Source organism: Setaria viridis, chromosome 2 (assembly GCF_005286985.2).
Source record: "Setaria viridis chromosome 2, Setaria_viridis_v4.0, whole genome shotgun sequence".
In the NCBI taxonomy this organism is placed as follows: Eukaryota; Viridiplantae; Streptophyta; class Magnoliopsida; order Poales; family Poaceae; genus Setaria; species Setaria viridis.
The window spans coordinates 36,152,326-36,165,902 of record NC_048264.2 but is presented as its reverse complement, the minus strand read 5'-3'; the positions used below and the strand labels follow the sequence as shown (position 1 = coordinate 36,165,902).

At 53.1% G+C, this 13,577-nt stretch overlaps 1 protein-coding gene across 1 annotated transcript; it reads right to left on the bottom strand.

The window, feature by feature from the left end:
• Nucleotides 1-136: 136 nt before the first annotated feature.
• LOC117844296 (formin-like protein 15) lies at nt 137-3,781 on the bottom strand. The gene is made up of 4 exons (XM_034725035.2): nt 2,378-3,781; nt 2,064-2,263; nt 1,697-1,941; nt 137-1,308 (listed from the first exon to the last, which is right to left on the bottom strand). The coding sequence occupies exons 1-4, from the start codon at nt 3,451-3,453 to the stop codon at nt 508-510; spliced, it is 2,322 nt and encodes a 773-aa protein (XP_034580926.1). The 5' UTR covers nt 3,454-3,781; the 3' UTR covers nt 137-507.
• Nucleotides 3,782-13,577: the final 9,796 nt, after the last annotated feature.

The following is a 13,577-nucleotide window of genomic DNA, read 5'->3' as shown; positions in this document are numbered from 1 at the left end:
GTCAATTCAGCAAAGTGTGTTCATTTCCGCATGCAGTAAAGCTTAGTTGCTCAGAAAAGTATGAAGAGAAAACTAAACAATGTGATAAGATGTTAAAGGGTTAAGGATGAATCATGTCAGATATGGGACCCTCAAAAGCCGATTAAACATGTCCAATGCTTTTCAGCCAGCTGTGCCAAGAGCTAGCAGCGAGACAGTACTATCTACTTTTATCATGGGACTGAGCTTTATCATCAGTTCGTCAAAAAGCTCTCATCTAACAGTAATTACCAGCATGGAGAATCATGTACAATGCCACTTTCACCTTTGGTAGGCCATTGGCAGGGATGATGTTCATCATGCTGAATCATGCAGGACATATAGGCTTCACTCTACATTTTATCTTCTCCAGGTAGTACAAAATATTTAGTATGGTCCTACGTCTGAGCCTGCTCTGCTGTTCTTCTAGACAACAATATGCAGATTCTTGCTCAGACTGCTGGTGCTATCAATGCTGCATCCCAACGGCTAGGGCGATGACCTCGAGCTCTCCTCCGAGCTTGTGGATTGCACCGTGTTAAACCTCGGAGGAACTGGCGCGTTCTCCACCCGCCGCGACGAGCCACCGGACACCGCCCGCTCCCGCTCGTTCATCTTCCCGACGTCCTTGCAGACGTGATCGAGGGCAGCGAGGAAGTCGCGCACCACCATGAAGAGCCTCAGCGGGTGGCCTTCCTCCTTGGCCGAGTCGCCGTGGAAGAACTCGGTCGTCTCCCTGACCAGGGCGAGGGCGCGGCCCTCCTGTGCCTGCACCCCGGCGATCTCGGCCTCCGCCTTGCGGAGGAACTCGCCGATGGAGGCGCGGAACCGCTTGCAGCCGTCTTCGGAGCCGAGGTGCTGGTTTAGATGCAGGACCTCGCTGATCTTCCTGACGCCAGAGGAGAGCTTGGCGACGCAGCTGGCCAGTGCGTCGGAGTCCATTGCTGCCGCCTTCTTGACGCTGTTGAGCTCACCGCCGAGGCTGGCCACGATCTTCAGGCCTACCTTCTTGCATTGCAGATCATCTGCAAGGGCACTCGCCTGGTCAGTTGGTTGGCCAGTGGCTAGAATGTTGGCTCCTTCAGACTTGATGATTTCTTCGACCACAAAGTGGAGGAGCGTCGTCTTGCCATCAGCGCCCTTCACATCAACTAGCTTGAGGAGTGCATCGAGCTTGAAGGCGTGTGCGTTCCCACGGTTCGTGCCTGTGTTCATGCGGTTGCCAGTCTTCAGGACCGCGTCTAAGATCTTGTGGAACAGCCTGCTGCCCCTTAGTTCTTCACATGCTGCCTGGAATGACAATGAATATTAGCAATTTGTTCATAGTGCTTTCATTTTTAAAATGAACAGGGTAACAGGCTGAGTTTTGATCAGGCATCTCTTGTCATATGCGAATGAGAATTTGATTTTGGTGAGAAATTCCTAAGCAGATAATTTTGTCATCAAGTTGTTCATCTACCCATCAGGACAAACCATACTACCGTACCATGACTATATGGTGCAGGATAGCAGATGGTCTGAAAGAGTGCCTTACATAAATGAACAGCAGCCCTAAAATTTGATTCAGAACCATTGTTATGGGTTTATGGCACGTCTCATGTTTGTACTCTTATTTCATTCAAAGTTGTAAATGGAACTTGGCAGGACAAAATAGGAAATTATCTATATCTATCAGTACCTCAAGAGTCTTGAAGGAGGTCTTGAGGTAGTCAACCTCTGAATCGAAGTTGGTGATGTAGAGCATTGCTTCCACTCTCTTGAAAGCGAATGGTATCGCGAGCACTGCCTTGAGGAAGCTCTCGGCAGGGCCAAGCTTACACAGAGCATCCTCCCTGAATTCTTTCAGTTTGATCTCCTCCTCTCTAGTAGGCGCCATCTTCAGCAGCATCTCCAAGAGCTCAGTTCCAAGGCTCTCTGCTTGCCCTGCTTCCAACAATGGCAGGACAAGCAAATGCTCATGAAGCTGAATGATCATAAATAGCCCTATGGACTCTAATTTACAGAACGAGAGGTGTATTAGAACTATCGCATCTCAGTGTACTCACCATCCAAGAGAGCCTTGCACACTTCTTCTTTTGTTGCATTTAGCGCCCTTAGCATTATCGCGATGTTCTGCGATTTCTTCGGGTCGAGGACCTTGTTCTCCTGGCTGCACAAACTGGAATTTGGCCCCCTGACTCCACTCTTAGACGATCTCCTTGTTGAATTTGAGACAAACAATGTTTCGATCATCTCTTCGTTCACTCTATTTTCATACAAAGAGTTTAACACAGTAAGTATCAAGTTACAGAGGTAAAGTTATCATGGAAGCAACTCAAGTGCAAGCAATGGCAAATATGCAAGGACGACAGCGCCTCACCGGAAAGAGCTCGCCTTCAGCTGGTCCCACACCGTCGGCCGGCCAGAGCTCGCGCGCACCTTGTCCCAGTGCAACGGCTTCAGCTTCGGAAGAGCAGCCACGTCCGAGTCAGCGTCTTTCTCTGACGGCGCGCGCCCCGGAGATTCTTCCGGGTGAACCGCGCCCGCCGAGGCCCTGATCACCGTGGTCACAGGGCGCTCGGTGAGCCGCCGGGGCAGCCAGCCGCTGCCGTTGCCGGCCCGCGGCAGTGGCGGGGGCGGCGCCGGAGGAGCAGCTGTCGCTTGGGCGCCGCCGTTGTCTTTCACCGGTGGCATTGGCGGTGGCGGCGGGGGAGGTGGCGGCGGCGCCGCCGGTGGAGCACCTTCTGGCGCTCGCTTGACCCCTGTTGCTGAGTCAAGAACAGCTCTTGAACACGACGGCAAGTTCATCCGTGTCTGCTGGAACTGCCTCGGCAGAGGCGGCATCGGCCTGAGCTCCGGCGAGCTGGTGCTGGAGACGGTGGCCGTCGATCCCCGGGCGTGCTGGTCGGCGCCATCGTAGAGCACGGGGTTGGCCGGTGGAAGCGAGGAGGGCTTCGTGTACACCACAGGCTCCTCCTTGGGAGAGGGGCGACGACGGCGGCGCGCGAGGATGTACACGAGCGCGGCCGCGAGCACAGCCGCGGCGACGGCAGCGACGGCGACGACGACGGTGAGGAGGCGGTGGGAGGAGAGGACGGACCGGAGCGGCGCGGAGTGGGAGACGGGCAGCGCCGCCAGCGACGAGATGTTGGCCGGCGCCGTCGGGTGCGGCGACGAGGAGGAGGTGGAGGACGACGCGTCGCCCGCGCCGGCGTCGGCCGGGGTAGAAGCGGAGCCGACCTCCGGCGTCACCGCCGGAGCCGGGGGCGCCGCGGCGCCCGGCAAGAAGGGGAAGAACGGCGCGGGTGGCGGCGGCGGCAGCGCGGGCGTGCTCTCCAGAGGGAACAGCGGCTCGTGCAGCGCCCTCCTGCTCCGGTAGTAGTGGCGGTGTTGGTCGGCCTCGGAGGCGGCCGGAAGGAGGAGGAGGAGGTGCACGAGCAGCACCCGCGCCAGCATTGCCGTTGGCGTGCCCGGGAACGGCAACGGCCGGCGACCACTCCCTCGGTGAGCTCCCAACGAGCTCGGATAGAAGCGGTGAGCTACTGAGCTATGAGCCTTGCTCCTGCTAGCTGCTGCTAGCACACTAGCCGAGTGAGGTAGGAGAGGGAAGGAGGGAGGAGAGGAGAGAGAACGCGCTTGTGAACGCTGAGGCGACTGAACTGGACAGCTGTGACTGCGACCGCAGCGAGGGAAAGGAGGAGAGGGGGCCGGCGGGGCCACCACTCCATGGCAGGCATGCACTGCTTCCCATGCCTGGTGTACTGGCGTGGTGTGATGGGAATGTGTGCTTTGGATTCTTGCCGCCCTTTTTTCCCGTGTGAAATGGAAGGGGAGAAAGAAATGATGGGCTGCCCTGCATTGGCTCGGCTCGGTGCTGCCGCCCTTTCGAGCTGGGCGGCTGGCTCCCATGGGGGAGGGTGGCCGATGTAGGAGTAGCCAGCACCCAGCAGGAGACACTGTTTGTTTGGTGTTTGCTCGTCAGTCGCGGTGATCAACAGCTAGTATTTTGATCACTGAACTGAACAAGAACAAGCTCACAGTGATCAAAATCGCTGTCAGTCGGTTTTAAAACTCGATTTGAATATTTTTCAACTCATCGATATATCTTTTTAGGTGTAGAACAATTATAATGTCAGAACATCTTTTGTTTTAGTTCCTAATGTGAGAACATTTGGAAATAAGAATCTAATTTATTCGGTTTTTTAGTGTAGACATTGTTACAGGGTGACCAAGTGTCCAAGTGTTAGCCAAAACAAAAGTATAAAATCTGTGAGCGAGGCAGCAACCAAACAATACTAGCAGATTCCACCGCACAGGCACGGAGGCACCGCACGCAGACTCCATCATCGGACCTCAGTAAGCTGCTGGTGTAATATTCCTAAAAATTTGAAATATTAAATTGAGAGAGTTTGCAAAAATTTAAAAAAATTTGTTTGAATTGTGTGCTCATTTAAAAATGGAAGTCAAATTCTACTCTCATCTAGAATTCCCTAATAAATTAAATCTCAAATTAATTTCAAAACATGTGTGCTAGTTTGTTTTGGCTCTTTTTGGATTTTGTTGGATTTCAAATATGAGTGTGTTTGAATTTTGAATCCAATTCAAAATTCAAACTAAATATAAAAACAAAACCTAAACTAACCTATCTGTTGATCGGGCGGTGACTTCCACGTGCTAACACACGAAACCCGAGAGAATCTACTTCGCTCTTGTACGGGTTGCGCGTGGTGAACGCGGGCATGCTAGTCAATCTGACCTGCTGATTGACAAGGAAACGTGACGGCAAGGCAGCCGATACGAATAGATATGATCAGCTAGATCAGCCGATGTATGCGTAATCAATGCAGAGGAAACGCTGAGAACCTAACCTGAACAGTGCTATGCGAACAACACTTGAAACAAATCCGATTGGCTGTACGATAATATCTTGACAGAAGAACAGGATAAAAAGCCGATAGAAACTACTTCAAGCTGGATAATGATGATAAAAGCTAAAACGACAAGATGAACTTGCAGATCTAGCAGATATTGATAACTTGGTGAATAAATCTAGATGAAACCACAGCGATGCGCCCGGAAGTTAAAGCCTAGAAATTACTCGGTAAACACGGAACTCACAATCCAGCCGGAGATCAAGTTGATGCAGCCTCGCTAGCTTGGAAGAACTTGTTGAAGAAAAAGATAACTTTGACGAAGTCGTCGACTTGAAAGTAAATTGCGAGTAAAGTAGATTTGTATTGATGTGTGTACATGTCCTTTCTAGATCTCGCAGGGCCTCTATTTATATACTAAAATTCCAAACTCCTAGTCCTAGTCGATTACGACGAAATACAAGATTTATCTCTAAGAAACAAACTATTTAAATAAAATGACTCGTGCAAGAGTCGGATACGAGTTTAAACTTTATTAACTAACTCTATACTTACTACCTAGAAAGATCTTCAGCCGAATCTCTGAAATCCACGATCGGATAGAATCTCCTTTCTTGTGTTGTCCAGGCCCTTTTGGCTCCATCGGCTGGGTCTCCATCGCCTTCCATCGGCTGAATCCCTCTGTTCCCATCGGCCGATCCCTTGTGACTTCATCGGCTGGACCACTGTGGCTCCATCAGTTGGGCTACTGTGACTCCATCGGCTGGACTGCTGTGACTCCATCAGCCGATTCCACCAGCCGTTGTTCCTTCGCCTTGTACCAGCACCTTCGCTACCTTTTGACGCCAATTTCGACACGTGTCAAAAAATGGTGTCAACACTATCTAACCTATCTAACCAAACTAGGCCGGCCCGCAACCAACTGGCCTGGCCCGATAACCCTCTCTCCCTCTTCCAGCCCAGCAAGCCGGCCCACCTTGGCCTGCCAGCCAGCTAGCCCACCAGGACGCCATCGCACACACCTTTCTCTCCCTCTCACCGACACACGGGGTCCACGTGTCAGCTTTTACCTCCTTCCTCCCACCAGCCACCTGCTCTGCTCGTGCCGCCACCGCCTCGCCTGCGCGCGTCCCCCACTCCGTGACAACACGAGGAGCACCCGCAGGCGCCTCCCCGCAGCCCTAGCCGCCCGTGACCCCTTCCGGAGTCTTCCGAGGCGGGGAAACCCACGCCTTGCCCCTGCCACTCCCGCCAGCCCGTGCCACCGCGGCCCCAAACCCTACTTGCGAGCCATTGAATGGCCGCCACGACACCCTCAGGCGCGCAGGCTGAGGATAGACAGCACCCCGTTGCCATAGCCCTAGCCAGTAGCCTCTCCTCGCCATTCCACCCCACCAGGGGCTTCTCCCCTTTCCGACGCCAACCAACTGAGAGAAGAGGAAGAGAAGGAGGGAGGATGAAGATGGGCCGCTGCCGCCGGGGCGCCACGCTGCCAAGGGAAGGAGCCGGAGCAGCCCGTCGCCGCCAAGCCGTCGAGGAACTACGAGTTGCCATTGTTATGCCGAGGAGATCCGCGAGCTCGTCGCCGTCTTCGTCAAGCCAGCTACCTTCTCCTTCTCTGCCCCACCGTGAGTGTCGCCGCCTCTCTTTTCCCCTCTCTGTTCTGGTCTTCGCCGCCGGCTTCTTGCACCACACATGGCTCCGCCGCACCATGACCGATGGCAAGCCGTGACGCTCTTGGCCGCGCGTGGTCTTGTGGTGTCACGGGATCGAGCCGCTGAGGCCGCCGGCTATTTCCACGGATGGCTAGCTGGCCCGACCGCATGGCCGCAGGGAAGACCCTGCTTGGCCAATGCGCGCGTGCGCACCCCGCGTCTGGTTCGCCGAGTAGCCTGTAATGCAACCCAACCTCGCCACGGCCAAAGGCCTCGCCTTTGGCAAGGCGGCTGCCTTGCCGCCCGCACCGTGCTTGCCTCGCCACTGCTGCCCCGCAGCCTCGCTGTGCCGCCGTGCCGCGACGTCGTGGGCACGATCACCGTGCGCCCGCCTCGCCGCCGCCCACTACCGCACTAGCCAATCAAGCGTGCGCTACACCTGCGGCCACACATGGGTAGCGGACAGGATCCGGCCGACACACCGGATCACGGCTAACCCTGTGCGGCCACATGGGCGTCACGTGGCAGTGCCACTTAGACTAGGATGACCACGTGGCTACAACATGGAGCCATGTGGCGCTGATGTGTCCAGGGCCGGGCCCACTCGTGGTGCCCACCAGCTGACCGGTGGGGCCCAGTTGACTGTTGATCGGGTCAACGTTGACCGTTGACTGGATCCACGCTAACGTCCGCCGAAACATGGCACCCTCCCATGCTGCCACGTGGTGCAACTAGAAGATTACACGTGTCACCCTAATTAATGAATTTCCTAAATTAATTAAATAATTAAATAAATCCTTTAGTTTTTAAAAATTTATAACTAATTCATTTAAACTTAAAAAATATGAAATCAGTTGCATTAAATTTGTAAAATTGAGTATGTGTTGTTTGTAGCTAGTTTGGTGTTATTTGGATCTTCTAAATTTAGCTTTCTTGGAGTTTTTGCTTAGATGTTTTGCCGATAAATTTATATTGCGTCGTATCTCGTTCTGTTCAGACTCGAGCTACGACCTGGAGGACTCTCAAGACCCCGACTACATCGAAGAGGACCTCAACGACAACGGACAAGGTGTCATATCACTCCCAATCATATAGATCCTTTGCATGCTTAGTTTCTAGTGCTTTATTATGATGCGTGGATGATGATCAATTGCATAGCCTATGTTTCTAGCCATGCCTTGATAATTGTTTAAACTTTTTTTCACCTACTTGTGGAGTAGCTACATACCCCTAGCTAGTCCACCTTACTTATATCCATATACATGCTTTTTGAGTTATGGATGGGCATATGCCATGGTTTTGGTGATAGGATTCCGTGTGCACTCTCACGTGCGTTTTGGGTGAGTGTGATCCCTTGACGTGTTGGAGCAAGCCGCGGTTGGTACTGAGAAGTGCCTTGCTAGGAGAGAGCATTCTAGTCTCTCTGCACCCCCTGTGCCTGTGGCGGGTACCTTGTTGACACTAAGGAGCAGGTAGCGTACTTGTATGTTGCAGGTGCTTCGGCACATACTTTGTGGAGTTGAGTGCTTGCTCTTGGCTCCTAAGGACTGAGTCAGTTTAACCATGTTTCTTTGGACTATTTACGTGCATACCGTAACACGGGTGGAGTTCGGTCCGAGACTAGTGGTGGATAGCGCTCAGCTTGTAGGTAGAATGGAGGATCAGAGTTCGAAGTCTTGATCTGCTCTGACCATACTGCACCTCGGCATGTGTAGGTTTCACAGCTTCGAGGTCTCTGACAGGTGACGGTGTGCCCTGCAGTCGAAGACACTACCAGGCTCGAGGAAATAGGAGAGTGCTAGCCACCTACTAGTGCTCTGGCCATTAGGTGGGGTTTGGACGGCTGATCCTCATTCAGGCTCCATCCGTGCAGGTACAAATGTACAAACTCTACAGAGTGTATAACCTATAGCTATAGTCCGTGTCCATTGGTATGGACAGTCTTCTGATCTGGTACTTAGACTAGACTTTACTACTCTTCTACCTCCCTATTTTTGAGATAGGCCGGCGTTTGCCGTTGAGATGTGAGGGGAGGGAGCTCTCACATCGCCTAGTGTGTTTGAGTGTTGGATTCTTAGGTGAAGGATTTGGGGTGTGTTTGGTTGGGTTGTGGCTTTTGGAAAAGCTGCTGTGAGCTGTGGGCTGTACAAAAGCAGCTGTGAGAAAGCAGTTGTGGGAAAAGCAGAAGACCGTTTGGTTAGAGCAGCTGTGAAACTGTAGGCTGTGTATGGAATACCAGTAATGCCCCTAAAGGCTTGAGGGTCTATTTATATGCAAATTGCTCGTAACAAAATAATGTGTTCACTAATTTGCATGTAAATGACTATTTTAGAAAAAAAAAAATCTATGTTTTCCATCCATCAAAGTGATTGGTCCACATAAATAGAACAATATTCATCAAAAAGCTTATACAATGATGCCAACCCTCAACATAATTGTCCTCCTCTCGCACAAACCAAAGCATCAGCTATCCTAGTACAAATATTATTCATGGTATCCTCATTCTCCACATCGTCACTCTCATCTCCTTATATTTATCTCGTGCCACTTGCATATTGTACCAAGCTGTAACGACCTTGGTTAATCAACCAAGTTTATCTTAAGACGAGCCCCTAATCTAGCTGACTCTGCCTTCCTGAGCATGAGCGCTCAAGGTCCGATTCTCAGCCCCGACCCCGGGAAACCCAAACAGACCGCCGGTTCATCTCTAAGTCCAAAGACAGTGTCCTTCCAATCTTGGAGCTGAAGGAGAACCAGAGGCTGACTGGCGGACCCACAATCAGTTCCCCGGTTCTCTCAAGACCAACGCGCCTAAGCAGCATGCGCCCTCTTCAGAGCTTCCCCGCCACGTGGCTCAACTTCCCCAACGCCCGCCGCCTTGCCCAGTCGCCGGCCGCGACAGGATGGATCAGCGCGCCCTCCTTCCCAGTCGCAGCGGAAGCCCCCTGCAACCCTTTCTGCCTCGCCCCGTCTCCCTCGCATCCTCGCCGGCCGCGCCAAGGTGCCCTGTCGCTGCCGTGGTAGAGTTTTTGCCGCAGCTGCGTTAGACCGCCTCGCGACCCGCACCCATCATCTCGCCCGGATCCTCGGCTACAAGCCCCGATGCCTTCCGGTCTTTCCGCCTCTCCACAGTCGCGCTGCCCACGAGCTCGCTCCACGATGATACCACCCTCGCCAACCACGACTCCAGCAGAATCAACTCCTTTTTCCGCCTTGCCAGTAATGTGCCCCGGCAAGCCGCTGTCTGCGCTCGCTCGCGCCGCCGCTCGCCCTGTCACCTCGCCTGCTGCGACCTCGCTTGTAGCGCCTTCCTTCCTGTCACACGCCCGTCAAGTCGCCGTCCACAATCCGCCACTTGACGTGACCAGACCACGCTCGCCTTCGCCAAATCTAAATCCCGGCAAAGCCGCGCCTGCGCCGGCCTTGTCTCCAATGCCCAATGACGAAAGACCCTGTCTCCAAGGCTCTGCTCCAACGCCCATCGCCGCTCAATCGCCGCCACGGCAACGCACTCCACCTTTTCTTCCCGGTCTTCATGCTGCTCGAACTCTCTCTCTGCCGCGCAGCTATAAAAAGGAGTACCAGAGTCCCACCGGCGTTTCCTTCGCCATCGCTGTTTTGCCGCCCCTACTCTGCGCGCACTTGAGCATTGCTGCTGAGCTCTTGAGAAGTTCCCCTCTCCGCTCAAACCCACTTCTCCCTAACCAACCACCGTCTGTTCCTCTGCGCTGTGCTAGAGCTTTCTTGTTGTCCACAAGAAGCACCGCCGCCGCCGGAGCACCGTTGAACCTCGCCGCTGCCCAAACCTTAGCACCTTAGTCTTTCTGCCCAAGTCTGTTCCTTCCCGACCCCCAAAACTTCACCAGCAGACCTGAAGGTAAGTTGCCAACCCCTTCCCGTTCGCCCGACCCCTTTTCCATCTCGCCCGACTCTGTCTGCTTCGCCGACCCTTATCCACCTCACCCGAGGGCTCGGTTGTATCTCCTTCCTTGACCCGAGGGTATCTGTGTAAAATATCGGGGACTTCTCTGTGTTAAGTCTGAGAACCCCGGCACAGTTATTCCTTAAGTTTAAGGGTCAGATCACAAGTTTATCCCCATCCGACCCTTTTATCCTGTTCTCCCCCACCTTTCCTGTAGCTTTGCTACAAGTGTTGGAGCTAAAGCTTGCAAGTGTTGTTGAAATAACCGTCTACGTGCTAACTCCTGCATTTGCATTCGTGTAGAGTTACATCTCGTCGACGGCACCTACGAGCTACATCCGGCGCTTGAAGACGGAGCTATAGCAGAGCCGCCAATCACAGAAGCCGAAGCCGAACCCGCTGAGGACCAGTTCACCTCCACCCCACTTGAAGGCAAGCCCCGGAGCATGAACCCATCTTTCCAAACTTGCACATGCCTTCCTTCTTATGAATGTGCATTTACGTATAGGAGTTGTTTGAAACCATAGATGCATGACTTAGTCCCTTTGATCTGAACACTAGTCTGTTGGATCGAGTAGTTGCAATGCTTAATAGGACTCGATAAAAGTCGAGTGATTTCCTGTCACTCGCGAGTTATAGGAGTTGGCTGTTCTCTTTCTGGTTACAACTATAAGGACGATGGACGGGGCAAGGTTTTGGTTAACTCTTTTGGTAGTCTGCTGATCGTCCCGTCTATTTATTGAATCTGTTAAGGCCCGACAGTGGTGGTGTTCGTGATCAAGTGTTTGAAAGTCACTACGGGAAAGCTAAAAATTGCCGAGTGTATTTTTTTTGCCGAGTGTTTTTTTTCGAGCACTCGGCAAACAAGCTCTTCGCCGAGTGCCAAGCTAAAAACACTCGGCAAAAAAAAAACACTCGGCAAATCGGGGCTTTGCCGAGTGTCAAACAAAAAACAGTCGGCAAAGCCCCCTCTTTGCCGAGTGTCAAAAAAAACACTCGGCAAAGAGGGGGGTTTGCCGAGTGTCAAAAAAACACTCGGCAAACAGGGGGGTTTGCCTAGTGTTTTTTTTGACACTCGGCAAAAAAATAATTTTTTTCCCTCTTTTCACCATGAAATTTTTTCTACTCCCCACATACAACATGTGGTACTCCATGTTAAAATTTGGTATATTTTTGGATTTATTTGCTATATTTATTTAATTAATTGCATTTCAAGGGAATATTTGGTATAAGTCAAATTTGAACTGCAAGTGATTCAAATTATGGAACAAAATGAGTAGAAAAATGATATTCATGTTTTTCGGCGCAATTTGAGACCTGACCCATGAAATGACAAGAAATTTCGAACATCTTGTTTAGGAAACATGACCACGAACGTGTGGCAGTGGTATTTTTAAATTATAAAAAAAACAAGCAAAGTCTAAAAATCATGAGATTTGTCATGATGTGATGATATCATAGGTGGAGGCTGTGGAAAAAATTGAGAATGTTTTGCACATTTCGTCACGTACGATGTTTACAAACCGAAGTATTTCAGAAGAAAAATAGTAACGTTGAGAAGGATTGCATAAGATTTGGAGTCAAAATGACGGTCGAGTTTTGATTTGACTACAAAACTTTTTGTACATTCAATAGAGAATATATATTATTTCATGTAAATTTTTGACAATTTTTTGAAACTGTTGGATATTTTTTAATTTTTTTTAAATAGCTTTGCCGAGTGTCCTAGGTTAAACACTCGGCAAAGAACCCTTCACCGAGTGTCACCCCTAGGACACTCGGCGACTTAAGTGCCCAGCCGCCAAGGACTTAAGTCCCGGTCGCACCGCACCCGGCCCCCTCACTACTCCCCCCCGTCACTCCCACCCGTCACTACTCCCTCCTCTCTCCCTCCCGCCGCCGCCCGCCGCCCGGTGCCCCACACCGCCACCCGCCACCCGCCGCCCGGCGCTCCCCACCGCCACCCGCCACCCGCCGCCCGGCGCCCCCGGTCCCGCCGCCCGACGCCCCCCGCCCCACCGCCCGCCGCCCGGCGCTCCCGCATCCGCCGCCGCCTGGCCCCCGGTCCCCGGATTCGCCGCCGCCCGCCTAGCCCCCGGATCCGCCGCCCGCCCGGCCCCTCCACCGGATCTTCTTCCCCGCCCCTCCATTCTGTCACCGGCGGCGCCCCCCCCAGATCTGCTTCCCCACCCCTCCCCTCCGTCACCGGCGGCGCTGCTGGGGAGGCTGCGTGGCTGCGGCCTCGGCGGTTCTTGGACGCTCGGTGCGCGCGCCGTGCCGGCGCCAGGGCCTGAAGAGGAGAGGCGTGAACTCGAAGTCGTCGTCCTCGTAGTAGTCGTCGTCGGGGGAGCTCGGGCAGCGGTGCTCGTAGGCGGCAGATCCGGTGCTGGCAGCGGCGGGGTTCATGGTGTGGCGGCGGGAGGTAGTGGCGGTGGCTGGCGGCGGTGTGGATGGTGGTGGCGGCGGTGGCGGCGGAGCAGGTGGCGGCGGCGGAGCAGGTGGCGGCGGCGGAGCAGGATGTGCTGGTGGCGGAGCATGACTTTTTTTTATTTTTTTCAATAATTGGTTGCCGAGTGTTTTCTGGGCACTCGGCAAAGACTTTGCCGAGTGCCCGACACAAAACACTCGGCGAATCAGTGTTTGCCGTCAGGATTTTTGCCGTGTGTCGTTTGCTGAGTGTTACACTCGGCAAACGCTTTGCTGAGTGTTTTTGGGGCTTCGCCGAGTGCCCCTGGCACTCGGCATCTTCCCTATTTCCCGTAGTGAGTACTAATCTCATACCCATTATGGGATGGGGAAGCCTAGTACCTCATTGAACCTGGATGTGAGCGGTCGATCCACTGTCTCTGGAACGAAGTTCCCCTGCGGCTGCATGTGGTGGCAAGTGTGGTCACAGAACGGCAGAGGTCGAGTCTGTGGAACCTTGCACCAAGGGAAGTGGGCCCGACACGGGTTAGGGAATTGATGGGGAAGGCCAACACAGGAAGCGACCCTCGGTGGTGCGCGGATGTCGTGAGGTTAGGTTCACCATGCATGGTTAAAGAACTCGAATCGATTCGTCTGCCTCTCACAGTTTGAGACTGCTTGATCACTATGCTACACTGAGTAAAGAAGGAGTCTGATGATGACATG